General features: G+C 38.7%; 1 protein-coding gene across 5 annotated transcripts in view; it reads right to left on the bottom strand.

The window, feature by feature from the left end:
- PLSCR4 (phospholipid scramblase 4) overlaps window positions 1-25,687 on the bottom strand; it is a 47,527-nt gene extending 21,840 nt beyond the window's left edge. The window contains exons 1-3 of one of the 5 annotated variants that reach the window (XM_008266288.5): window positions 25,206-25,687; window positions 9,654-9,681; window positions 8,032-8,136 (exon numbers count right to left, since the gene is read on the bottom strand). In XM_008266288.5, the coding sequence (XP_008264510.1) occupies window positions 8,032-8,136; window positions 9,654-9,660 (112 nt within the window). In that variant the 5' untranslated portion in view covers window positions 9,661-9,681; window positions 25,206-25,687. Of the gene's footprint in view, window positions 1-8,031; window positions 8,137-9,653; window positions 9,682-24,783 lie in introns of all 5 variants that reach the window. The other 4 variants (XM_070073206.2, XM_089331084.1, XM_002716599.6 and 1 more) reach the window with 4 other exon arrangements.
- Window positions 25,688-26,101: the final 414 nt, after the last annotated feature.

The following is a 26,101-nucleotide window of genomic DNA, read 5'->3' as shown; positions in this document are numbered from 1 at the left end:
TTATATTTATTAAATAAAAGTTAAAAAATGCTATATGACCAAAATATTACAGAGTGATGAAAATCATGCAAATATTTTGTATTCCCAACTTGGAGTATTGAATTTAAAATAAAAGTGTTGTTAATTACAGAAGAAAAAAAGATTGAGTCTTTTACATTTTCAAGTGTATCTGAGGATCAGCTTGACGATTTTTATAAACATATACACACAAAAAATAGTAAGCCGACAGGGAAATTTATAAGAATTACATCATATCTTGATAGCTACTTCAAGAATATCACCATTTAACAATATTTAACAATATTTACTTCTCAAATCTATGAACATGAGATACCTTTCCATTTATTTGTCTTCTTGAATTTTTTGAACAATGTTTTGTAGCTGTCAATGTCCATGTCTTATACTCTTAATTATTAGAGTACTGTATTATTTTTATGTTACTATATGCAGAATTCCAATTTTACATTCATAAGCAGATTGTTCATTGCTAGAGTATAGGCATACAATTTTTATATTAATCCTCTATCCTATCAACACAACTGAACTCATGTCTAGTGTTGTTTATTTATATGTGTGTGTACATGTGTATTTCTTAAGATATTTTTTATATATATTATATATAATATACATATATGAGATGAGGTCATTTGCAAGTAGTGATAGTTGTAGCCCCTTCCTTTCAATCTGAATGACTTTATTTCTTTTCTTGCCTAATTTCTCTGGCTAGTACCTCCAGTGCAAGTTGTATTGAAGCAACAGGAGAAAATATCCTGTCTAGTTATTGGTATTAAAGGATATGGCTTCAGTCTTTACTAATAAGTATTATGTGGTCCAGGAGCTATTCAAAGATGCCCCGTATCAGGTTCAGGAAGTTTGTTCCCATTCCTAGAGTTTGTTGATTGTTTTTATTATGAAGTATGTTGGATTTTTTCAAAGGCTTTTTCTGTATTTATGAATGTGATCATGTGCTTTTTTTTTTTTTTTTTTTTTTTTGGACAGGCAGAGTTAGACAGTGAGAGAGAAAGAGATAGAAAGGTCTTCCTTTCGTTGGTTCACTCCCCCCAAATGGCAGATACAGCCAGCGCGCTGCGCCAATCCGAAGCCAGGAGCCAGGTGCTTCCTCCTGGTCTCCCATGTGGGTGCAGGGCCCAAGGACTTGGGCCATCCTCCACCGCCTTCCCAGGCCACAGCAGAGAGCTGGACTGGAAGAGGAGCAACTGGAACAGAATCCGGTGCCCCGACTGGGACTAGAACCCAGGGTGCAAGCACCACAGGCAGAGGATTAGCCTACTGAGCTGTGGTGCCGGCCTATCATGTGCTTTTTGTATTATTTTCTCAATACAGCATATATGTTGACTGATTTCCATTAATAAACCAATTTTTCATCAGTTGGTCATGGTATATAATCATTTTTCATGTTGCTGGATTTGGTTTGCGAGTATTTTGTTGCACATCTGTGCATCTATATTTATAAAGTATATTGATCTCTACTCTTCTGGTAATATCTTTGTCTAATTTTGCTAATTTGGTAGTACAAGCATCATAGAATGAGTTGGGAAAGTTCACCATCCTTGTATTTCTTTGATTAAAAATTTTATTAGGCGTTTAGTAGAGTTCACTAGTGATTCATATAGGCCTAAGAATTATTTTGTGGAAGATTTTTAAATTACCAAGTCACTCTTCTTTTTTGTTACATAAATCTACTCAGATTTTGTATTTATTTTTGAACATGTTTAAATTGTTTGTGTATTTCTAGGAATTTGTCTATTTCACTTTGATTTTATAATTCATTGGCATACAATTGTTTATAGTATCCCTTTATAATATTTCTGATGTCTGTAAGGTTGGTAGTAAAATCCTGTCATTCCTGATCTTAGCAATTTGAGTCAGTTCTTTTCTTTGAAGTCAATTTGACATGAGAGGTTCCTTAGTTATTTTTCCCCTCTATTTCATTTATTACTGTTATTTTTTTTCCTGTTCTAATCTTTATTACTCTCTACTGTTGGTTTATGGCTTATGGTGAAAGGTAGAGTTGCTGATCTTTCACTGAGCTCTTGTTTTTTTAAAAAAATGTGCCGCATAGAGTTTTAAATTTCCTTCTAAGTACTGCTTTTGCTAAATCTCATAAGTTTGGGTATACTGTATTTTGTTTTCATTCATCTCAAAGTATTTCTTTTAAATTTACTTGTGATTTTTAGGCCCTATAAATGCTGTTAAGTTCCCTTATATTTGCAGTTTTCCTCTGTTATTACTGATTTTGAATCTTACTAAATTGTGTTATTTCAGTTATTTTAAATTCATTGACTTGTTTTATGGCCTAATCATTACTTCCTGAAGAATGTCCCATGTACACTTCAGAAGAATATGTGTTCTGCTGTTTTTGGTGGAGTGTTCTCTAGGTAGTTATGTCTATTTTTGACTTGTCATGTTGTTCAAGTCTTCAATCTCCTTTCTGAATCTCTGCTTAGTCATTCTAGGTCTAGTATTATTTCAGTCTCAACTATCATTTGTTATATTATCTGTTTTGTCTTTCACTTTTGTCCATTTTTCTTTTGTGTATTTATGTCTACCTTATGTGTATATATATATATATATATAAATGTACACATAATTGTTCTGTCTTCTTAATGGACCTTGAATAGCAATTATTTTCTGAAACTAAATTTTATCTGTTATTAGTATAGCTCTTCATCAACCCTTATCAGCTAGTGAATTTAAGAAATATTGCTCTGATGATCTTTTACAAACTGAATATACATTTGTAGGCTGTACAATTTAAAGATTCAAATTGCAATTGTTAAAAGTAAATTGAATTAATATGAAACAAAATAGAATATGTCAAATTGCATTGTTAATATACTATATACTCACTGTATTGAACATTCCTTAGTAAAACTTGTGTTATATATAAATATTCACATATACAAACACATTAATGTATTCATTGCTTATTGTGGATTATCATAGATCAAATGAACAGTATTTGAAAGCCAATGATTTAAATAATATAAAGAAAGTAAAAATTCTATTCAGGAATGGAGAATATAGAGACAATGTTCACCATGATCTATAGTCACATCAGAGCTTGTTTTCACCATGGTGAAACAAACAGTTCTCAGCAGATTTTCTTCTTCCTTGTTTTTAAGTTTTCCTTCTTGAGGAAAAAAACAAATCTTATCTAAATAAAAGTTAAATTCTAGTGTCTTTCTGAAAATTACCATATTTTCTTGTAATGTTTTACACACATAGTATGTTTTCTTGTATATCTGCTCAAAAATGATGGAGTTGTCAGTTTAGATGACAGAGATGGTTTTCGGTTTTGCTGAGTATGCCCTGTTTTGAACACTGTGGTGCCCTTAGTTCCCCCTGTCGAGGCTAGGGAATCTGGTGCCTTTTTTTAATCAAAGAACAATGCCACACAGCTTTTATATGGTATTGATATCCCCTAAAAATGTGAACAGTTCCACTGGTAGCTGTTTTTTCAGAAGTCATTCCTTTAGAAGGAAAAAGACTTGAGGGAGTGGGGAGAGTGGGGAGACCATGCTCTCTTTCTCAACCCCCCTAGAGACATGGTCTTGCATACAATGCAGATCTGGAAGGAGCTCATGTTAGAGTAGCCCACACTGGTTACACAAACACACACCGCTGGGCTCCTAGCACCCTCCAGGCACTGCTACAGTGATTTTGCAATGATTGAATCTTGTAAAATTTCCCTCAATCCTATTTGGTAAGTATTATTATAATCCTTAATTTTCAGAGGAAAATTGAGGCACAGGAACGTTAAGCAACCTGCTGAAGATCCCTGGATAGTAAGCAGCAGAACCGGGATTACAATTCAAGCATTCTGAATACAGAGGCACCCTTAACTAACTTACGACAATACTCTCTCTAGATCAGAGGCAAGAAGGAGAAACTCCCAAGAGGGGATGCTGCAGTGGGCTCTGGACCTGTAAACTAGAAGAGCAGATCCAACTGCAGATTCTTTTAAATCTTTAAGTTCTGCATCCCCACCTCCAGGAGACATCAGAAGGGCAAAATTGTGGTCTGCAGTCAACCAATGCTGAGAGATCCAGGCACCACCAGGAAGGGAGGTTCCTCAGGACTCCCCGGAGTTCTCAGGGTTAGAAGTGGAGCAAACATGGCAGTTTCTGCAGGACAGATTGCTCAGAGCCTCACTCTATGATGTGGATGTGAAAGAGAGGAAAAGCCTTGAAGCTGATCAAATATGGGACATTCTGGCTACTCATAAAATCCTATTCATAAAAGTTATAAACTGCAAAACAAATTCTGCTAATGATATTTTATGATAACGCTATGAGATAAGCCTAACATTCCTTTATCTGGGAAGCATTACTCAAACACATTTCAAGGGCCAGCTATATGCTGGTTGTCAGACAGATGTACAAACACATGCATGTTTCTGAGGGCACCCACTTCTGTGGAGGAGACACAGATTTACAAAGCGAATGGTTATCATGAAGCAAATAACTGATGGAAGTATACGACATGTGTAGTGTCTTTAAGAGATTACAAGGCAGGCCTTGAGTGCAGCACCTAAGACACAGCTTGGGATGCTCATATCCCATATGGGAGTGTAGGGGTTCGAGTCCCGTCTCTGCTTCCTATCGAGTTTCTTGCGAATGCGCACCTGAGGCTGCAGGTAATGAAACAAGTACTTGAGTCCCTGCCATCAATGTGAAAAACCTGGATTGAGTTCCCAGCTCTTGGTTTCAGCCTGGCCCAAAACCAGATGATGCAGGTATTTGGGGGAGTGATCCCTCTGGTAGAAGATCTCTTTCTCTTTCTCTTTCAAATAAAATGAAATTTTAAAAGTTCATGGAAATGTGCATTATCTTTTTAAAAACTTATTTATTTATTTTAAAGGCAGAGAGAGAGAGAGAGAGAATCTTCCACCTTCTGGTTCACTTTCCGAATGGCTGCCATAGCCAGGTCTGGTCCATACTGACGCCAGGATCCATGAATTCTATCCAGATCTCTCACATGGGTGGCAGGAATCCAAATACTTGGGCCATCATTTGCTTTCTGGCCAGCTGCATTATCAGGGACCTGGAACAGAAGAGAAGCAACTGTGGCTTGAAGGAGCACTGAGATGTGCTATGCCCACATCACAGGTGGCTTGATTCAGTGCACCACAATGCCCACCTTGCATTATCTTTTTAAGTGGGGAATGGATTAGAAAGCAGGAGCACTTAAGCTATGCAAAGAAGAAGATACACAGAAAAAAAGGATAGAAGTGTTAACGCATTAGACCTAGCCAGCACCTCCCAACTAGGGAAAGGTTTTATAAGGAAACAGACCAAATGAGCAAGTACACATAGGAAGTTGGTACTACACGGAGTAAAGGTTGTGTATAGTTAGTAGACAAAGTTAGAGAGAAAAATAGCAGGGAGCACAGATGACAGACCTTACACTCTGTGCACGGAAAGTGGAGTGATGAGTGTCACATTCATACAACTCAATAAATGAAATAAGATTAGGAAGGAGGTACTGATAAGGGTTCAGATGGAAGGCAAGTTTGGTTTTTGGCAAAAGCAGCAGAAAGTGGAGAAACTTTAGCAAGGTGATGATTAATTTACTATTTTTTATACAAAAGAAACTCATATAATAAGGTTTGAGGATCAAAAGAGCTAGAAAGAGAAATATAATTTAGATTATGGGGCTATTCTGTATATATATTATGCTTCTAAGAAAAATGTACACAACTTTATGTTATAGGATGATTTCATTATAAGTATATGCTATCTAGAGTTAAAAAAAGTGAAGGAGAAAAAACATGACCAAATAATTCATGAGGAAACTGGAATATTATACTCCCTTCTGAGCTCTGAAATTGCTGTTAAGTGTTCTGATTGGTTCTACAAGAAAAGAAAATAGCACAAGCTTAACATCTTGTAACTGAAGTATCTCAGAGTTCTTTAAGTATGTCATTGTGCAATGGAGCTCTGAAGCATTGTCCTGCCAATGACAGTGTGAGACACACTGCTGCATGAAACTTGAGTTGTCTTAGTTATTTTTAGCAATATCATCTTTTTAATTTCAAGAAATCATGCTAATTTCCCTTTAAATAGATTACCTATAATAATGACTTCTTTATTACCTAGTCCTCTGGTTAATGGACAGAATGATTTTCAATGTGAGCACATATCCAGTAATATCATTCTAATGGAAATTGTCTAATTGGATTGAAATGTTAATTAAAAGCCAAATAATTCATGGATAGTATTTTCTTAATGCAAATTAAAACAGTTATCATAAGTATATAATCGGGGGCTGGGGCTGTGGCATAGCTGGTAAAGCCGCCACCTGCAGTGCTGACATCACATATGGGCGTGGGTTCAAGTCCTGTCTGCTCTACTTCTGATCCAGCTCTCTGCTATGGCCTGGGAAAGCAGTAGAAGATGGCCCAAGTCCTTGGGCCCCTGCACCCATGTGGGAGCCGCCAAAGAAGCTTCTGGCTCCTGGCTTTCGAATCGGCTCAGGGCTGGACGTTGTGGCCATTTAGAGAGTGAACCAGTGGATGGAAGACCTCTCTCACTCTCTGTCTCTGCCTCTTCATAACTCTACCTTTCAAATAAATAAATAAAAATATTTTTAAAAATTAGTATATTATCCATCTTGGCTAAGATCAATGTTAAGTATATAGTGCTTGCTTCGACAGCACATATACAATTATAATTATATAATCCAGCCACTAGGTGGCAATCACAGTGCAGTTTTACTATACTTTATGAAGGAAAACTCATATGTTCTGCACTATACTTTTTCAACTAAGCTTGTCAATTAATTTGAAAAGACATCTCCTCACGTGCTAATATTCTGATAAACAGAATAGAAGATAATTTCCCAAATAATCAGAATATGATTTACAATCAGTGTTCCCTAAAAATGGTAGAGTTTCTATTGAAATGGAATAAAGATTCTTGGATGCAGAGTGATTGTTGAATACCGGATGGATGGTGTACATTATGTTGAAAGTCACCGCAGTAAAACAGGAAGAAATGTTTAGATGACATGAAACAATAATTTAGGACTGTCAATACCTTGGATTCAGGAAAGACTGAACCAGTAGAGCTATAATAAGATCTTATCTGAACAGCATGCCTACACACCAGGCACAGGCGAAAGGAAACCAGGCTGAGTTCCATGGGTCATGTGTTCAGAGTCAATGCATCTTTGCCACCACCTTTTGGACACCAGGGTTTATTTTGCCCCGTTAGAGTTAATACAGTGGCTCCCACCTCTACATAGTCCCTTAAATATATACTTAAGGAAACATTACTATACTATACGCTTTTTTTTCTAAGTCATTAAAATGTGCTTTTTCTAAGATACCAGTTAGAACAATGTCCTTAGTCAAAATCAAATGTAGCTTTAATTTTAAGAATTTTACACATTGCCAAAGGGCTTCCTAAAAAGAAAATGACCACTCAGATTTACGTGAGCAGTGTGTGAGTACCCAGTGCTCTGTCACCACCAGCAGTTTCTGCAGACTTCTAGAAACACCTGGAAGAAAGACAAGCTCCTTCATCAGCACCCAAGACCATTCACTTCCATTTCTCCACAATGCTTCTGACATCTGTGCCAGGCAGGCTACTTGCCAGATGCTTGTGACCAAATGATTTTGGACTCAGGATTTTCTATGCAAGGCACATTTCCTTTCCTTTTGACAGCAAAATTCTTGTTGTGACAGCAAAATCTGATTTTCTTAATCAGGGCTTTTCCCAAATCCCAGACAGGATGGGGTGCCATCTTTTGCACCCAAACAGGATTCTCTTCCTGTTTCCACCCTGGACCATGGAGAATGCCATCAGCAGGTGTTCTTTGTTTGGTTGCCTATACATTCTAGGTAGATAAGGGTATATTCTAATCAACGCATGGTAAACTACTTAGCATCCTATGACACTCCACTTTTAGTAATCATTTAGTTCATTAGTTAGTTTAAAAGGCAACTTTAACTATTAATATGGTTTTCTTGAGGGAGAAAAGGTCCTTTCTGAATATTGAACCTACCTGGTACAAAATGAGAATTGTAGTCAGGAGGAGCAGCAGGCATGGGGTCTGGCAATTTCATCTGATTTTCCATTTCACCCTCAGTTTTCTCAGAGGCTGTAGGTACTACACGTTGGCAGAGAAGGGAGGACATGATCATAGGGTAATGAAACACATTTTTAACTTGTTAAGCATCAAAGAATAAATCAAGATGAACACTCATATTGCTTATAAAAACATAACTCTTCATGACAGGCATCAACCTGTTATTAAATTTTATGTCTTTTCAGGCTGAACATGGATTTAAAAAATAAAAACTAAAGGCTTATACTGTGCTTGCGAGCAAAACAAAGACTAGTTGTTCAGCTGACCCAATGCTCACTCCTACCTACATGGTAAATTCCCTGAACAAGTAGCAAAAGATCTTTTTCCTATTACATGAATATAATATGGAAAACACAGGCATACATAGATGGAGAAAATATGATTTTCCCCTAAGCCTTTGAGGAAAGTGTTATCTAAATAAACTCAAAAGATAACACTATAGTTAACGGTTTAAAAACCAGAGGTGCCACACAACAGTCGATTAGAGGTAGTTAAGTCTGTATCACCAAGTGACTTGCATTTTTACTGTATCCTTTCCAAAAGTAGCCTAGGTCACAGTAATTGCTGCAGGGCAAGTGCTATGGTTTGCATATTGTTGGGGAGGGTTCCAAAAGGCACATGTGTTCAAGGCTTGGTCTCTGGGGAGGTGCTATTAGGAGTATGAGAACTCTGGGAGGTGGGAAGGTTAGAGGGAGGTCCTTAGACCTTCAGGGAGATGGTCTCAGAAGGTAGTGCTGGTGGGACTCCCTGTAGGTCTCAGAAGAGAGTTGTCAGACAAGCCCGAGTTTGGCCCTGTCCACTCCCTGCCTCCTGGTTCACCGTCTGATCCTCCCTCTGCAGGAGCTCAACCATCTGCCACGGCACCATGGTCAAAGCCTGTATAAAACCTTTTATACTTTCAGCCTCCAAAAATGTCAGTTACATAAACTGTACCTTCGTCATCTCAGGTCTTTACTGTAGTAACAAAAAGCTCATTATTACAGTTACATTTTAGGATGTTACACCTTGTGTTTTTGTTAAATTAGAGAAATTCCTCTCTGGACAACACTATAAGGAAAAGCTCTGTGTTTCCTAACCAACTGGTTGACTGTTATCCAATAGAAAACACAAACTGCATAATTGTAGTGTTTCTCTTTAAATCACTAGAAAACTCAACACCTGCTTTCAGCTCTCCTCCATCACGCCCTGGTGTCATCGCAGGCTCTTTCTTTTAATCACTGTCACTGCTCTCTGCAGACTTCCTTCCACATACATACTCTGCCTTTTCCTAATTTACCCTACATACCTTAGAGAGCTTTTCATAGATTTGTGCCAATATAAGTCTCCTTTAAATTCTTTTTGGACACAGATAGATAGAAATGTTCTATGAGTAAATGTACATATGTATTCATATACATATATATTCACACACTCATGTAAGTTCCTAATGAAAATGACAAACTTCAAAGCAAAGGAAATTCCATTTTTAAGGAAATCACTAACACAATTCACATTTTTAAAATATATAAGCATATTCAAATTAATTCATAAAGACTTACCTGACATTTTGAAGAATTCCAATTAACCCTAAAAAGAAAACATTTAGTGGCTTAAAAATACGTATGCACAATATAGTTACTATTATGCACATTAATTAATGATGGACATTACATGCTGTTATATAGTTACTATTATGCACATTACTTAGTGACAGACATTACATACTGTGTGATTTTTTAAAATTTCTGTATATGCTTTCAGTAGTTCAACAAATACTTACTTAGTACCTCTTATGTACCAGGCAATGTTACAGATGTTGAGAATACGGAAATAAACCAGATACATACTCTATTGCCTACTCTACTTGTTTATATTCTAGTTAGATGAGTTTTTTTTAAAAAGTCAACAATTATGTTACATTTAGATATAGTTAAGAAGAAAACAAAAGCTTTTTTCTATAAGAATGGATCGAAATGCTGTACATAAAGTGACTTTTGATCTATTGGAACAATGAAAGAAAGCACTACATTAAAATTACAGAATATCACAAAGACATAAAGGTAAGTAGAAAGGTGCAGAGATGGTAATGAGCTTGGGATATTCAAGGAAGAGAATGAGAAAGAAGCCAGGTGTGACTGGACCACGGTGCGTGAAGAAAATGTGATAAGAGAGGAAGACAGAGGTCTGATCTCAGCTGAAGGTCATGGCAATGTGTTTGGAATTTGTTGCAATTACAACTGGAAAGTATCTGGAGGAGGACGCTTTTCATCAGTGGAGTGATCAGACCTGACTTATGCTGTTATCTCAAGAGGCGAAGAGTAGAAGCACGGAGCCGTGACGAGGGCATCGGGAGTTCAGGCGAGAGTTGATGCTGGCTAAGACATGGGAGGGTGACAAGTGGCCAGAGGTATGACACAGTTTGGAAGCGGACACTGTAGGAGTGACTGATGGACTAAGGAATAGAGAAGAGTCTACAACTCTACCTGTCAAATAATGAATAAAAATCTCTCATTTCTAAAATAAAACTTAACTGAAAAAAATATAGAATTCCAGGCCTGATAATCTTTAACACAGTCCCAATTGATCCTTATGATTAAGCATGCTTGAAACTGATGAAATGTAAAGGAAAATAGTTCTGAATGATGCCTGGCAGGATTTAAGAATCCAAGTATGACTCAAGTTGAATAACAAGTGAAAAAATCACAATCAGTAAAGGAAAACATACTACACCTTGCCTCACAAGTTGCAGGTGCTCCGGGAATCTTTTACCTTCCTTCTCCTTTGAGTCACTAGTGTTTTTTTTTTTTTTCCTTCCATTCTATATTCTCTCTTCTCTTTATTGTGAAATTTTAAAATACAGTTTTAGCGGAAATGTTATGTGAGGCAGGATAACATCTAGCTGGTGCAACATTGTTATCTTAATCCTTCCTTAATATTCAGGGCATCTGTTCAGATTTCCCTGTCTTTTCACAATAGCAAAAAGTGTTGTCCTTGAAGAAAGTGACAATTGCCTTCTATTACACAGAAATCAGAGTAGAAAGCTGAGCTGTGTCTTGACTATGGACCAGAATGACTGGTCCAGGGGGCCCTTAATTACAGAGACCTCTGCATTTTCAAGTCTCAGGATGCCCACAGGGGTCTCTAAGCAGACTAGAAGGCAGTAAAGAGGGAAAGCAGTCATGGATACCACTTGCTACCTCCAAGAGTGTAGCTGTGTTCTATGCTTCCTCTTCAATTTTACTTTTGTTAATGGTGACACACTAGCAGGGCCCCATCAAACTGCAAGTTTCAAAGCCCCACAGCAGGGATATTTTTAATCCAATCACAAAATCCAGAAGGAAGTAAGGTCTTCACACTTAGGCATTTCATGGATTAAGCAAGGACAGTTATGGCCATGTGAGAATCTCTGGATTCAAGGCTTGGGCACCTATCTGTAGTCCAAAACTCTAGCCATGCCTGTGTCCAGTGCCTTCAGCAGGGAGCAGATAGAAAAGAGAGCAAGTCCCTTTTTAGACAATTCCTTCTGCTTCTTAGGCACAAGAGAAGTACTCTGGAATCCCAGATCTATCCCCAGTAGCTGGGTTACCTTGAGTGTCTGTCTGCTCTTAGGTTATTCTGTGTATCATGGTTGTGCTGCCAGTTGCATCAGTTTCACAGAAATATTACATCTTGATAGCACTTAAAGAGTGCCTGGGGCATAGCAAATCCTTGATAAATTCACATTATTACTATTATTCCACTGGTAAAAAACACCAGCTGATGAAGCGATCCAAAACCTGAATGTCTATGAAAAGGTAATATAAACAAAGGCTGTCTGCCAGTGAGCCATTCTGCATGCCTTGCTGCTCATCCATGTGCAGGAATGCATGCTGGCTTCTAAGCTGACACCACTAGCATCTACCTTCCACTGCCAGTAAGATTCTCACAGATATGGTTCATAAACAATGTCTAATGAGTCTCAAAGTGAAAAAAACCGTGAGGAAAAAATGAGCACTGTGCTGAAGGGCGTCTTCCTGTTTTCAGCTAAATGAAAGACAAATGAGTGAGAGTACAGCTTGTCTACAGGATTTGCTTTCATTTTAGGATAGTGACATTGATTATATTAATCACATGAATAGATTTATCTTCTAATTGACTCAGAGCAGACAATTAAAATTATAGTAAGGAACTCTTCTAAAATTAGAAGATTATAATGTTCATTATACATCTTAAGTAAATATTGAAGTTTTTTATAATTCTACACTAGGAAATATTGAATATTTAATACTAGTATAGTACCAATGATTAAGTATACTGAAAGTAGATCATTGTAAAAATTGAGAATGAGAATCTGAGAGGGAGGAAGAGAAGGCATGAGGGCAGAAGGGATGGGGTATTCGACTATGTTCCTAAATCTGTATATATGAAACTTGTATAACTTACCTAAAATTTTAAAAAAGTATACTTCATTGTATGAAATGCAAATGAGATAATAAGAGGGTACTTTAAAAAGTTTGTGGAAAATGCAATTGGAACATATTTATCTTGGAGCAAAAAAGTGAAATTTATGCATACAACGAATCTTCAAAGATTTCATGGAAAATGCATAGTATGAAAAAACCACATATGGATATCAAAAAAATTTTGCATCAAAGCAAACTTACCTTTTAATTCAAATTTTCATAAAATTTTTAAGTATAAATTTATATGTATATGTATATGTATATGTGATTAGAATATTGCATTTGATTTACTTGAAAGCCATGATGACACTCTTTAACACATTAAAAAGGTTGATAGTTTTCAAATGTCCACATTTTAACAATTTCATATTTCACAATGATCCAAGTTAGGTGAAAATAAGTTTGTATGGTTGGTATGCTAATAGTTCTAAGAAAAAAATATATGATTTACTTAAAAGAATTATCTATCAGCTTTTGCTAATGATCTCATATCAATTATTTTCTTCTGTCTCCATTTTTGTTGGTACATGAATCTTAGTGTAGGATAACAAAAAACATTTTCCCAGTCTTTGTCCTGGATTCAGGTAGACATCTTCTAAGCCCTAAGAATCTCTGAATGATAGGAGTATCTTTGTTGTCCCTGGCAGGGCCTTGGACCTCATCTCAGCTGATGCTAGGATAACTCAGGATGTAGGCTGTTCCTGTCGGGAAGACCCACCATGTTTTCAGCAATTTTGCCTGAGTCCTATTTCCAGGGAGGTGGGGGCTGGAGACTAAATTCAGCCATGTGACCAATAACTCAAGCAACCATGCTTACATAATGAAGACCCAGTGAAAGTTCTGGACACTGAGGCTCAGGAGGCCTTCAATGTTCCTGGGGGCCACACATCCTAACTTCACAAAAGGACATGGAAGCTTGGTGTTCGGGACCTTCTTAGACTTCACCCTATGCCTTTCTGTATTTGAAGGACCCTGACTTTTATCGTTTATAATAAAACTTTAATCATAAGTAGAGCACTTTGATGAGCTCTGTCAGTCATTCTAGCAAATGATCAGATATGAGAGGGTACTAGGAATCCCTGAATTCTCTAGAAATGTGAGTGACCTGGAGAACTTCTATGTGGTTGGTGTCTGAGGTGAGGGCAGTCTTGTTGGGAATTGTGCCCTTAAAGTGGCAGTCTGTGCGCACTCTGAGTAGTTACTGTCAGGCCTAAACTGCAGTAGTTTCCTTAGTTTATTGAAAAAGCAGGCAAAGGGGACCAGCATTGTGACACAACAGGTTAAGCCACCACCTGTGATACATATTCCATATAGGCACAGGTTCACATCCCCGCTGTTCCACTTTCCATCCACCTCCCTGCTAATGTGCCTGGGAAAGCAGTGGACACAAATGGCCCAAGTGCTTGGGCCCCCGCCACCCACATGGGAGATCTGGATGAAGCTCCTGGCTTCAGTCTGTCCCAGCCCTAAGTGGTGAACCAGTGGATGGAAGACTTCTGTCTCACCCTTTCTCTCTGTAACTCTGCCTTTCAAATAAACAAATAAATAAATCTTAGGAAAAAAGCTAAACAGTTATAATAATGTGTATGTGTGGGGTGTGTGTGTGTGTATGTGTGTACGCACGTGTATTTCTGATTATAGTAGCAGGGGCATAGGGGAAGATGACCAGAAAAAATACAATCAAATCAGAATCAATTTTGCATTTTTTTCTTTGGTATCCCTGGCCTGGTACTGTTTTGAGGCAGCCTAAATACACTAGCAGGCATCAGCTGCAAGGATATCTCCAAGAAGCCCTCCCATTCTGGCTTGGGCACAAGGGGAGGATTTTATAAAGTTCAGAGAGAACTGGAGAATTCCTCAGTATCTCTCCCTTTTCTCCACCCGTTATGTTTCAGCTCGTAACAATCCCACTGTGAATAAAGTACTAAATATCAGAGGATGCCCACAGTGGTGGAAAACACAAAGGGAGGGGACTCTTTCTCTTGTTTCAAAGAGCTGTGGTCCCAAGTGGATAGGGTGAACCACTGCCACTTCTTTTCTGTCTCTGCCTTACTGAGACTGGGCTATGAATGCAAGTGAATTTGTGGGAAGTACACAGCAGAAACAGACAAATAAAACCTCATTTTGCTGGATGGAAAACAAAAAAGGAGAAGCCTAGAAGACTGGAAAATAGCAAGGAGACCATGAGAGGGCAGCTTGGGAAAGGGTCCCCATAAAATTGTTTGTGAACTCCTGGACGCATCTCTGAGTGGTGCAAGTATGAATCTGAACCAAATGAAGATGCTGAGAACTGAAATAAAAGGAGACCACTCTCCTGCTTTCAGACTGGCCCTGGTCTGTATACACGTATCAGAGAACCAAATATCACAGCAAAGACTTTTTAAAGGAAACAGACATTGAAATCATACAGAACGCTGGCTTGAACCCAACTGGGTCAACAGCCTGCCAAAAAAAAAAAAAAAAAAGCAAGTCAATTTTCTCCATAGTATTTAAACCAGACTCAAAATCTCAAAAAAAGTATTTAAAATGTTTAGGATAAAACACAAAATTATAGTACATAAAGAATCAGAAATATCTGTACACATGGGTGGGGAGAAGCAGATAAAATGAAAAGATGCCAATGCCAATATGACAGTGAAATTATCAGCAAAAAAATTTAAAAGCAGTGATTTCAAAAATGCTCCAAGAAGTAGGGGAGGAGGAGAAAAGACTGAAAATATCAGTAAAAAAATAAAAGACAGAAATGAACAAACGAAACTTCAGAATTGAAAAATGCAGTAACAAAACGTTACCTTTCCTACCTCCTGGCCCTGTTGGGTGTAGTCATGGGATTTTAGGCACTGCTATCATGCACAAGGAGGAACAGAGATGAGGTTAGGTCTGGAGCAAAAATTCCTGAGCTACAGGAAGCATCCTGGTCTCAGGAAGGAGGTGCTGAGCTGAGCTGAACCAGGCTCAACAGGGCCATCTGTCCATCTTTTCCTCCTGGGCCTTCCTTCATTACCCATATTCATGGGTACTTTGGGCCTTTTGTCCACAGCTTCCTATTCTAACTTCCCTCTAATGCTCACCCTAAGCAACAGGTGATGGCCCAAGTACTTAGGCCTCTTCCACTCACACCAAACTTGCAGACTGAGTTCTGGGCTCCTGGATTTGGTCTGGTTTATTCCTGGCTGTTGCAAGCATTTGGGGAGTGAACCAGTGGGTACAACACCTCTCTCTGTTTCTGTGTTACCCTAACTTTCAAATCAATAAATAAATCTTTAATAAAATGAATATCAATCTTTCCTACTTTTAAGAAATAGGAGGTAATATACACCAACTTATTTCATCAAGTTACTATGATTCTGATATAAAAATCAAAGACATCACAAGAAAAGCCACACTAATGCCATTAAAGAAGTCTCAACAAAAGACTAGAACACCGAATCCAGAAACATTAAAAGGATAATACATAATTTATCACTAGTAATACAATTCTTTAATCAATGAAAATACAGTAATAAAAAGGACAAAACCAACATGTCATATTAATGGATTGCAGAAAAAGCATCTGACAGAATCCAGAGCACTCTCTTAATAAAAGCAACACTCAGAAGTCTAGAAATGCAAATTTCTTAATCTAATAAAGGCACCTACAAAGCATGCTACACTAACATCTTACCGAAGGGAGAAAGGCTGACCACAGACTTCTCAGACAAAAAGACAGACAAGAGTATTCACGGTCCCACTTCTAGCCAGTATTATACTGAAATTCTAGCAGAATGACATTAGAAAAAAAGAAATGTGACATACAGAACAGCAATGAAGAGGTGTGACATTTCTTGTGTATAGAAGTTTCTAAGGAATCCACTAAAAACTATTTAAATTAATGGCAGGCATTTTGCATAGTAGTTATGCCCCATATTGGAGTGCCTGTCTATGCCCCACATAGGAGTGCCTGGGTTCAAGTCCTGACTCTGCTCCTGCTTTCTGCTTTCTGATGTACAATCTTGGAGGAGGCGCATGATGGTCCAAGTACTTGAGTCCCTTCCACCCATGTGAGAGATCCAAACTGACATCCCAGCTTCTGAATTTGGTATGACACAGCCCTGGCTGTTACAAGCATTTAGGGAATGAAGCAGCCACTGGGAGATGTTTTTCTTTCTTGCTGGCCCTCAAATAAAATAATTAATTTAAAAGAAAATTCATCAATAGGCAGAACACAAAATTAATATGCAAAAAACTTTAGCAATAAGTACTTACTTAAATTCATTCTAAAATCTCCTCTGGGGTCAGCATTGTGGCACCACAGGTTAAGACTGCAACACCTGCACCCCATATCACAGTGCCAGTTAAAGCAAGTCCAGGCTGCTTTGGTTCCGATCTAGCTCCCTGTTAATGCATCTGGAAAAGCGCAACTACTTGGGCCTCTGTTGCCAATGTGGGAAACCCAGATGGAGTTTCAGGATCCTGGTTTTGGCCTGGTCCAGCAGCTATCTGAGGAGTGAACCAGCAGAAGGAAGATCTCTTTTTCTCTGTTCCTGTCTCTGTCACTCTGGCTTTTAAATAAGTAAAATAAATCTTAAAAAAGCCTCTTTTGTGAACAAAAGTAAATTTCCTCTAAACAAATGCAAAAAAAAACCCAAAACATAGTATAAAATTTTTGGTTTAAGTGATACCTTCTCATTCTTACTGAAACACAGGACAGAACTAGTAGTAATTGTAAACTACACAAAAATCTAGCATAATGTTTTAGTAAATACATCATAGTGAAACATGATAATCATATTCCTGGGGCCGGTGCCGTGGTGCTCTAGGTTAATCCTCTGCCTGTGGCGCCAGCATCCCATATGGGTGCCGGTTCTAGTCCTGTTTGTTCCTCTTCCAGTCCAGCTCTCTGCTGTGGCCCGGGAGGGCAGTGGAGGATGGTCCACGTGCTTGGGCTCCTGCACCCACATGGGAGACCAGGAGAAGCACCTGGCTCCTGGCTTCAGATCAGCACAGCTCCGGCCGTTGCAGCCATTTGGAGACTGAACCAATGGAAGGAAGACCTTTCTCTCTGTCTCTCTATCTCACTGTCCGTAACTCCGCCTCTCAAATAAATAAACAAAATCTTTATAAAAAATCATATTCCTCTAAAAATCCTGCAACAAATATTTATAAAAATTACAAAATATGTAATATAATCTGGATAATTATGACAGTTAAGTTTTTCAAAGTATGAAAACTCTAAAAGAAATAAAATATAAATATTTCCTCTTTAAATTTTCTATAAAAATATATAATAAATCTTGTAATCTGAGGTTTAAAAATAAAAATAAGGAAAATTGACTTATGTAGTGAACTTGGAACTAAAAAGACTTCAAAATTCTTTAAATATGAAAGGTCTATGCATATCCTTCCAAATACAATTGTCTTTAGAACTTTTAATCCGAATTCTTGGCTACTGTGGTATATTGTGCTGATTAGTTTTATGGGTTTCTTGGTTTCCAGGTAACAAGACAGTTGAGTCGGCTCAACATAAATGAATTAAAGTCCAATGGCAGTGAAGGATTCAGACATTTCTGTTTTATGTTACGGAAGCTTAACAAGTTGCTGTCTCATGGAACAGAACAGCAATCCAACTCAAAAAGCAATTACAGAGACTTGTGTTAACAAGTCACACTTAGGTCTGTTGGTATAAAGTATGTCAGAAATGTCACTTAAACAAAATGTTTCATTAGATATAGATACACGTAATGCGCAGTTATCTGTACCTCTGCATAAAACAAATTCCATAAGAAACTTGCAAAGAGGAAACAGCAATTAACTCTCATTATGAACAACTCTGAAAACGTTGGAAAAATCCATTAAAGTTACAGTGTTTCAAAATTTTTTAGTTTATTTACTTGAGAGGCCATGAGACACAGATAGAAAGATTGATAGTTTCCATTTGTTGGTTATCTTCCCAAATACCTACAAAGGCTGGGACCAGGGCAAGGCTGAAGCTGGGAGCTGGAAATGCAGGCCAGATCTTCCACATGGGTGGCAGGAATCTAATTACTCTGGCTATCACTGCTGCCTCCCACAGTCTGTTGGCAGGAAATTGAAGTCTGGAGCCATTGCCAGGAAGTCAATACAGGTATCTGGTACTGGATACAAGTATTCTTGACTGTGAGGCTAAATTCCTGTTCCCTGAAGTGTTACTTTCATAGCCCATATGAATATATTGATATTTTATTCATATTATGAATTGTTGCAAAGATGTGTACAATGGAATATTTCCTTCTTTTTGACAAATGTTAAAGATTTTGAAGGTTGGCTATTTGATTTGATTTTTTAAATAAAAGATGAAATTAAATGGAAGCAAACTGATAAGCACAGTCAATAGATAACTTTAATCAAAAAAACTATTTCCAACTGCTTAACAGAGTTATCAGGTTTCTCCATTTTAGCTTCCATGAGGAATAAAGGCATTTGGTTCATTTTCAAAGTAAGGTGTTCAGCTGTGAGTAGAAAATTACTAACAACTAGCTCCTATAACAGCTTGCAAATGTGTGGAAAGTTACAAGTAGCTTGCTAGCATAACAGCTAGGTTACAAATTGCAAAGGAAATGCACCTGGGAAGTCCCAAAGCAAACAAGCTGTTGAGCAAAAAGAATGTTAGGGGTATCTAATATAACAAAACTAAAATTGATGGAGATTAATAAAACTTTTGTGACATTTGGGAAGATTGTAACCCCACAGTACTTGGCCAGTAAGGAACTGGGGGAGAGACCTACATGCTAGGGAATAAACTTGCATGCTTTAACTGCACCAATCTTGCAGTTGCTTTAGCCACAACAAATCATTTTTATTTGTATGTATCTCATAAATACAACATTAGGAACATAGTAATTGTTCCCACTATACCTGTACTCCCGCTCACTCCTCCCCCATCTTCCTCCTCCCTCTCCAGTTTAGCCAGATCAAAAAAAAAAAAAAAAAAAAAAAGAATAAAGAAAAAAAAAGAAAGAATGGAATAAAAAAAAAAACTAAGAGAACTTGCAACATATCTTGCAAGATAATTAATAAAGTTTTGCTTCGCTTTGATTCCAGGGGCTGAGTCCATCCTTTGAGTGGACAGGTGGGGGTATTTCCCACACTTTCAAGTGGGAAATATTTTTGTTACTTGGAGTACAAAAGCTATCTGAAGAACAACAGTCTCATGATGTTTATGTAACACGTTTAAGGAACATATTACCACACCAATGCTTTGGAAGATTATGAAATAATGCCTTATTGTGTCATTTTCTGGCCCATTTTTTAGCAATAAAAATTATAGAACAGGATGTCATGTGGCTTATAATCAAATCATTGGTAAGAAACTTTACATTTAAGATACACTTTAAAATAATAAGCGTTATCTACAAATAATAATTCATTCAAGCAATATACACATTTACATCATAAAAAGATCATTCCTACCTTAACCTCATTTTCAACTCTTCCTCCCACAAGAGAATTTCTAAGCATACACAAACTAATACATACAGCTTTTAAAACAAATAGGTCTTCTTTATACTTTTCTGCATATTCCCTTTCTCACAAGTATTATTAAGTACATTTAAGTTCATAAAACCTTATCCTTTTTAATGACTATACTATAATGTATTTGCTTAGTAATGAAATTTTAAATTATTTCTCCAAATTTATGCCATTATAAGCAACAGTGATGCAAAAAACATATTTTTGTGTACCTATGCATTAAATTTCTGGAAGCACAACTGGTGATCAGTATTTTGTGGGATTTTTGACAGATAATGTCAAATTATACTCCTAAATATTTGCATCAATTCATATACCAAACAAATTAATTTCTAATATAGTATTGTGCCAAATTTTTTGTCATTTTCAATCCAATAGGTCAAAAAATGTTTTATTTTTTTCTGTATCTTATCATGAGGAAGTTTAGCAGATTTTATTATCTGTTTAAAAATTCTTTTCTGGGTCAGATGTTTAGCCTAGTAGTTAAGATGCCAATTCCTACATCATTGATAACCAGCTCTGGATCCGGACTCTATCTTCCGGCTAAAGCAGAAACTGGGAGATATCTGTGGTTACCCAAGTAATTGCATTATTTTCACCTTTCTGAGAGACCTGGATTGATTCCCAGCTCCTAGCTTTGGCCCAGGCCCAGCCTCAGTCACTTTGAGCATCTGGGAAGTGAATCAGCAGGTAAGAACTGTTTCTCCATCTCTCTAATAAATAAAAATTTTAAGAGGTCATTTGTATCTCATTTTTGTGACCTGCCTATTTGTCATTTGTCCATTTCTCTGGTTGTGGGTTTTTACTTGTTTATTTGATAGGAAGAGACAGAAAGAAGAGAGAGAGGAGAGAGAGCGCGCACGAGAGAGAAATCCCATCCATTGGTTCATCCACCAAATGCCTACATAATGGCCAGGTCCAGAGCCAAGAGCCAAGAATGTAATCCTGGTCTTCCACACCAGTGGCAAGAACCCAATTACTTTAGCCATCACTGCTCTCTCCCAGGGTCTGCATTGGAGAGAGTTAGGAGCCAGAGCCAGTAACCAAATCAAAGAAATCGGATGTGGGACATAGGCATTTGAACTGCTAGGCTAAATGTTCATTCTCTTCCTCTCTGTGTGTGTGTGTGTGTGTGTGTGTGTGTGTATTCTTCATATGATGACTTATTAAAACCTTAGGTGAATATTCATTTTTTAAAATGTGCCATTAGGTGTGGTTCTGTGGCTCAGATGGTCAAATTCCAGCCTGGGATGTTCACATCCCATTGGAGTGCTTGGAATCCAGGCCACCTCTGCCTCTGCTTCCTGTCCAGCTTCCTAATAATATGTCTTGGAGGCTGTAGGTGATGGCTCCAGTCCCTGTCACACATGTGAGAGACCCATATGAAATTCCTGGCTTCTGGCTTCAACCCGGCTCAGCCCCAGCTCTCGTGGGCATTTGGGAAGTGAACTGGTGTGTGGAAGCTCTTTCTCTTTGTCTCTTTCCCCCAGTTGCTCTGCCTTTCAAACAAATAAAACTGAATACAAAAACATAAAATCTGCCGCTTGCCCTGTGTTTTTGCCATGCAATTAAACATTTTTATAATCTATTTTCCATATCTTCCTTTTTAAAGGAAAGCATATGTACCTACATATGTACATGCTGCAAAGGTGAAGTTTAGTACAATGCTTGTGAAATATGCGTATGAACATTCCCATATTTTCTGCTTATAAAGAAAATTAACGGGTTATGAAATCTTCCCCGTAAAATTTTTCACTTCTGTACCTACGATGAACATCATAACCATCAATATAAAGGAAGGAGGAAAAGTAAGGGATTTTCCAAAGAAATCAAAAGAGGACATTCAAAGAGAAAGAAAAAAACGACAACACTATGGAATGCATTATGGAAGATAAAATATTTCTTTCATAGGAATTACAATTCATCTATCCAGGATGAAAATTCTGTACAAATTACTAATCACAAGCTTTATCAGGAACTTTATTTTTCTTATTATAGTGAAACCACTTTTTCCTTGTAAATATACATTATTATTAGTATTCTATAGTATTAATTATTAGTAATCTATAGTATTATAGAAATATGGAATCAGGAATTCAGTCTATATACCAAATTATTATTTATAATAACATTATGCCTTGGTACATATGTAGATGTATACATGCGTACTGTATGAACTTGTTTTCATTCCTATTTAATTTACAATACATGTTGTATCCATGTTGCACTCTTTCAACCTCTTCATGTCTTTAACAATATATTATTCCCCTCTAAATGCACTATAAATTATATAACTAAATCTCATTAGCTGGTTGTAAAATTGTGTGCATATTTTCTAGATTACACACTGTACTACAATAGACATCTCTGACACAGATTTTTATTTGTCAATTTGGTGTTACGTCTTGTGGGGTAAATTCCAATAAGAAATGATCATTTGAAAATTTCAATAGCTGTTAAGAAAAGTTGTATCAATTCCGATTTCCAACAAGTTTGTAAAAGTACATTTCCTTCATCGAATTATCAACACTGAGTAGTATCACAGTTTCAAAATTAGTAAAGCATGCAAAAATTTCTCTCTTTAACTGCATTGTTTAGATAATTAGTTTGGCTGAAGCTCTTCATTATGATTATAATTTGCATTTTTTTGCTTTGATGGACTATCCTCAATGAGTTTGCTGATTTTAAAGGTCATTCAGAGTTCTCGGCATATTATCCAAATTATCTTTTTCTATTAGCAATATTCTTTTGTTTTGTATCTATTTTGGCATGCAAATATTCATAAAAATCATGTCCCTACATGGGTTTTTATTTTTTTAAGATTTATTTAATTATTTGAAAGGCAGAGCAGCAGATAGAGGAGAAGACAGAGGAGAAACAGAGCGATGTGCCAGCCACTGGTTCACTACCCAAAAGGCTGCAACAGCAAGTTTTGCAGCAGGCTGAAGCCTGGAGCCAGGAACTCCATCCTCGTCTCATATTGGTGGCAGGCACCCAAGGACTCGGTACCTTTTCTGCTGCTTTCCCAAGCCCACTAGCAGGAAGCTGGCTCCCAAGTGGAGGACCCAGGTTTCCAACTGGCAATACGGGATGCCGTAGTGAGCAGTGGCCTCACCTGCTGATTACAATGTCAGCCCTCTCCAGGTTTCTGTATATGCTTAGAAATGCTTTTCTCACATTTCATGCGCACAAATATACATTCAGGTTTTTACTTTTAGTTTTTTTTTCTTTTTCTTTTTATTTATTTATTTGACAGGTAGAGTTACAGTGAGAGAGAGAGAAAGGTCTTTCTTCCGTTGGTTCACCCCACAAATGGCCGCTACAGCTGCCGCTGCGCAGATCCTAAGCCAGGAGCCAGGTGCTTCCTCTTGGTCTCCCATGCGGATGCAGGGCCCAAGCACTTGGGCCATCCTCCACTGCCCTCCCGGGCCACAGCAGAGAGCTGGACTGGAAGAGGAGCAACTGGGACCAGAACCCGTGCCCATATGGGATGCTGGCGCCACAGGCGGAGGATTAGCCAAGTGAGCCACAGCGCCAGGCCCTATTTTTAGTTTTCATATATATAATTAGTATAAGTGGGCCATCCATACTACATATGTGCACTGAGAGTAATGAATTCCATATTTGTTATTAGTTTTCCAAATAAATATCTGGCTGTACAAGAAAGATCAATTAATTTCTCCTCCATGATCATATTTTGAGTGTCTATCAAGTTGAGTTTTTCTTTTACTCTTAAACGGGCTCTTCAGTTTGATTAATGTGTTTAGTAGTCATCTCTTCCATTGTCTTAATCATTATAGCTTTAAAGTATGTTTTATGACATAGTGAAGTTTCCATATACACACACACATAAATGCACACACATTTTAATTGATATTTATCTGGATATTTAACTGGATATTCAGTTAGGATTCTATTTAATTTATATGTGATTTTATATTTACCTAGATTAATGCCATGCATTTTATTGGATTCATATATGTATACATTTAAAATATTTACATTTATTACATTTTTACATTGTTTTAAAAATGGATTTTTACAATTTTGCATTTTCCTGCCAATTTGAAGTTCATTTTGTTTTACTGTATTTTTTTAGTTTATGTACAGGACACCAATTGATTGACTTCTATAAATTAAGTAAAACGCAACTGGAAACTTTGCTAAACTCTCCTTTCTGTGAGCTTTGTGGTTGTGTCCTGGGGGACAACTCATTATTGGTAAACAGACAGATAATCTTTGTCTTCTTTTCCCATCTGAATGTGTTCTTCCGCATGATGTTACTGGCCGGTAACAATTCACAATAAAGTTACAGACTGATGCTAAGCCTCCTTATCTTTTAAGGAGCATGGAAGGATGCTTGAGCGTCATGCCTAACCCTGAGAGCAGACAGCTAAATGGAGGTTATCTATCATCTATCTATATCTACCCATCTCTATTATAGTAGCATGAATATAAGACAATCAACAGCTCTTTAAAAAGTTCATTAACCACCTTTACTGTATAATACCTTAATCACCACTAATTTTGGTGGCTCCACTTTTAAATAGCTAACATAAAATTTAAAATAACTAAATTGCAGATCTTAAAAGACGATAAACAGGCCATAAAATAAAAGAAGATGTCTTGAAATACGTTTTATTTTTTTATAAACAGGACACGTGCTCCTCCTCCCCTTACAAATAAATTACGTTTCCCTGTTTGCTCAGATGGACCCCCACCTGGCCAAATCTGTGCAGAAGTTGTAACCCGTTTTTACCTGCGAGTGTGGCCGGGCCCAACGCAGTGAGAGGCGCCAAGGGGAGCCAGTCAGGCGGGACGAGACCCACGAGACAGAAACGCGTGGGCAGCCAGGGCAGCGGGGCGAAGGGCTCCCGCCTGCGCCAGAGCGCCCGTCACCTCAGGCTGGGGGAGCCTCGCCCGCGGACAGCCTGCACCAGGGCCTCTACCGCCACCTTCACCTCCAGGGCGGGCCACCACCAGCCCAGGGCTGGAAACCGCTCACTGCCAGCAAACGCGCCACGATCCCTCCGTCGGCCGCCCTGTAACTTCCACAACCACCTGAGGATGCCCGGCCGTGCGGAGCCGGCCTGGGACTGCGCGCCCAGGACGCTGCGGTGCCGCCCGCGCTCCCCGCGACCACCACGCCGAGGTCTCGGCCACCTGGCCCGCCACACTCACCGCCCTCCCGATGCGCACCAGCTACGCCAGACGCGGAGTCCCAGTGTTATCCGCGGAGGAAAGGGAGAGATGAGAAAGCGGGGAAGGCGGACGGAAGAGGAGGATTTTCCAAATTAAAACCAGAGTGTGCGCGCGGAGGGGCGGGCGAGGCGCGGGGCGCAGGGGCGCGGCCCTGGCTCGCCTGCACACTCCCCCGCGTAGCGCCCGGCTGCTCCGGACTCGGAACCCGGTACCCGGCGGCGCTGGGACAGCGGCTGCCTGAGAGTGCGGGGTCCTGGAAGGGGTGGGGCGGCTGAAAGCGAAATCTCGGGAAGGAAGTGCAGAGGAAAACAAGTCGCAGCTAACGCCAGGTGGAAGAGAAAGATAAGGGCCAGCCCACCCTCGCCTGCAGCCACCGGGGTGGGGGTGGGGGGGGGAGGTTCTAGAACCCAGCAGAGCTCTGCTAACCGCGCCGTGGGCCTTGGAGGGACCAGAAAGCGCTCTTACGCAACAGCCTTTTACTTTGCCTTTGCTCCCACCCCAGACCCTTGGCTTGGAAAGTTGGCCTTGGCGATGAAGTGCTGGCTGGAAACACTGGGCAAGGGGCCCAGGCGTTTTGTTTTCTTTTCCACAGGATCGGGGGAGGCCAATTCGATGCGGGAGTGAGGGAGGGTGGGAGCGACGCCAGGAAAAGGGGAGTGAAAGGCAAGGTTGCTGGTGTTTTCTGACGTTGAGAGGAAAATGCGCACTGTTGGTTTTTCTCGGTAGGCACAAATACTTCGTTCATAATAGTGGGATTCAAGTAGGACGAACAAAACCCTAGCAGGAAGTGGGAGAACCTTAATGTCCTCTGACCTTTTAAAGACTCAGAACTGGAGAGAAGTAACTCTGATTAAGCCCAGAAGAGGACTTGGTAC

This window comes from Oryctolagus cuniculus, chromosome 4 (genome assembly GCF_051225735.1).
Source record: "Oryctolagus cuniculus isolate XC-2025 breed Fujian yellow rabbit chromosome 4, ASM5122573v1, whole genome shotgun sequence".
In the NCBI taxonomy this organism is placed as follows: Eukaryota; Metazoa; Chordata; class Mammalia; order Lagomorpha; family Leporidae; genus Oryctolagus; species Oryctolagus cuniculus.
The sequence above is the reverse complement of the archived record's forward strand: the minus strand, read 5'-3'. Positions and strand labels throughout refer to the sequence as shown.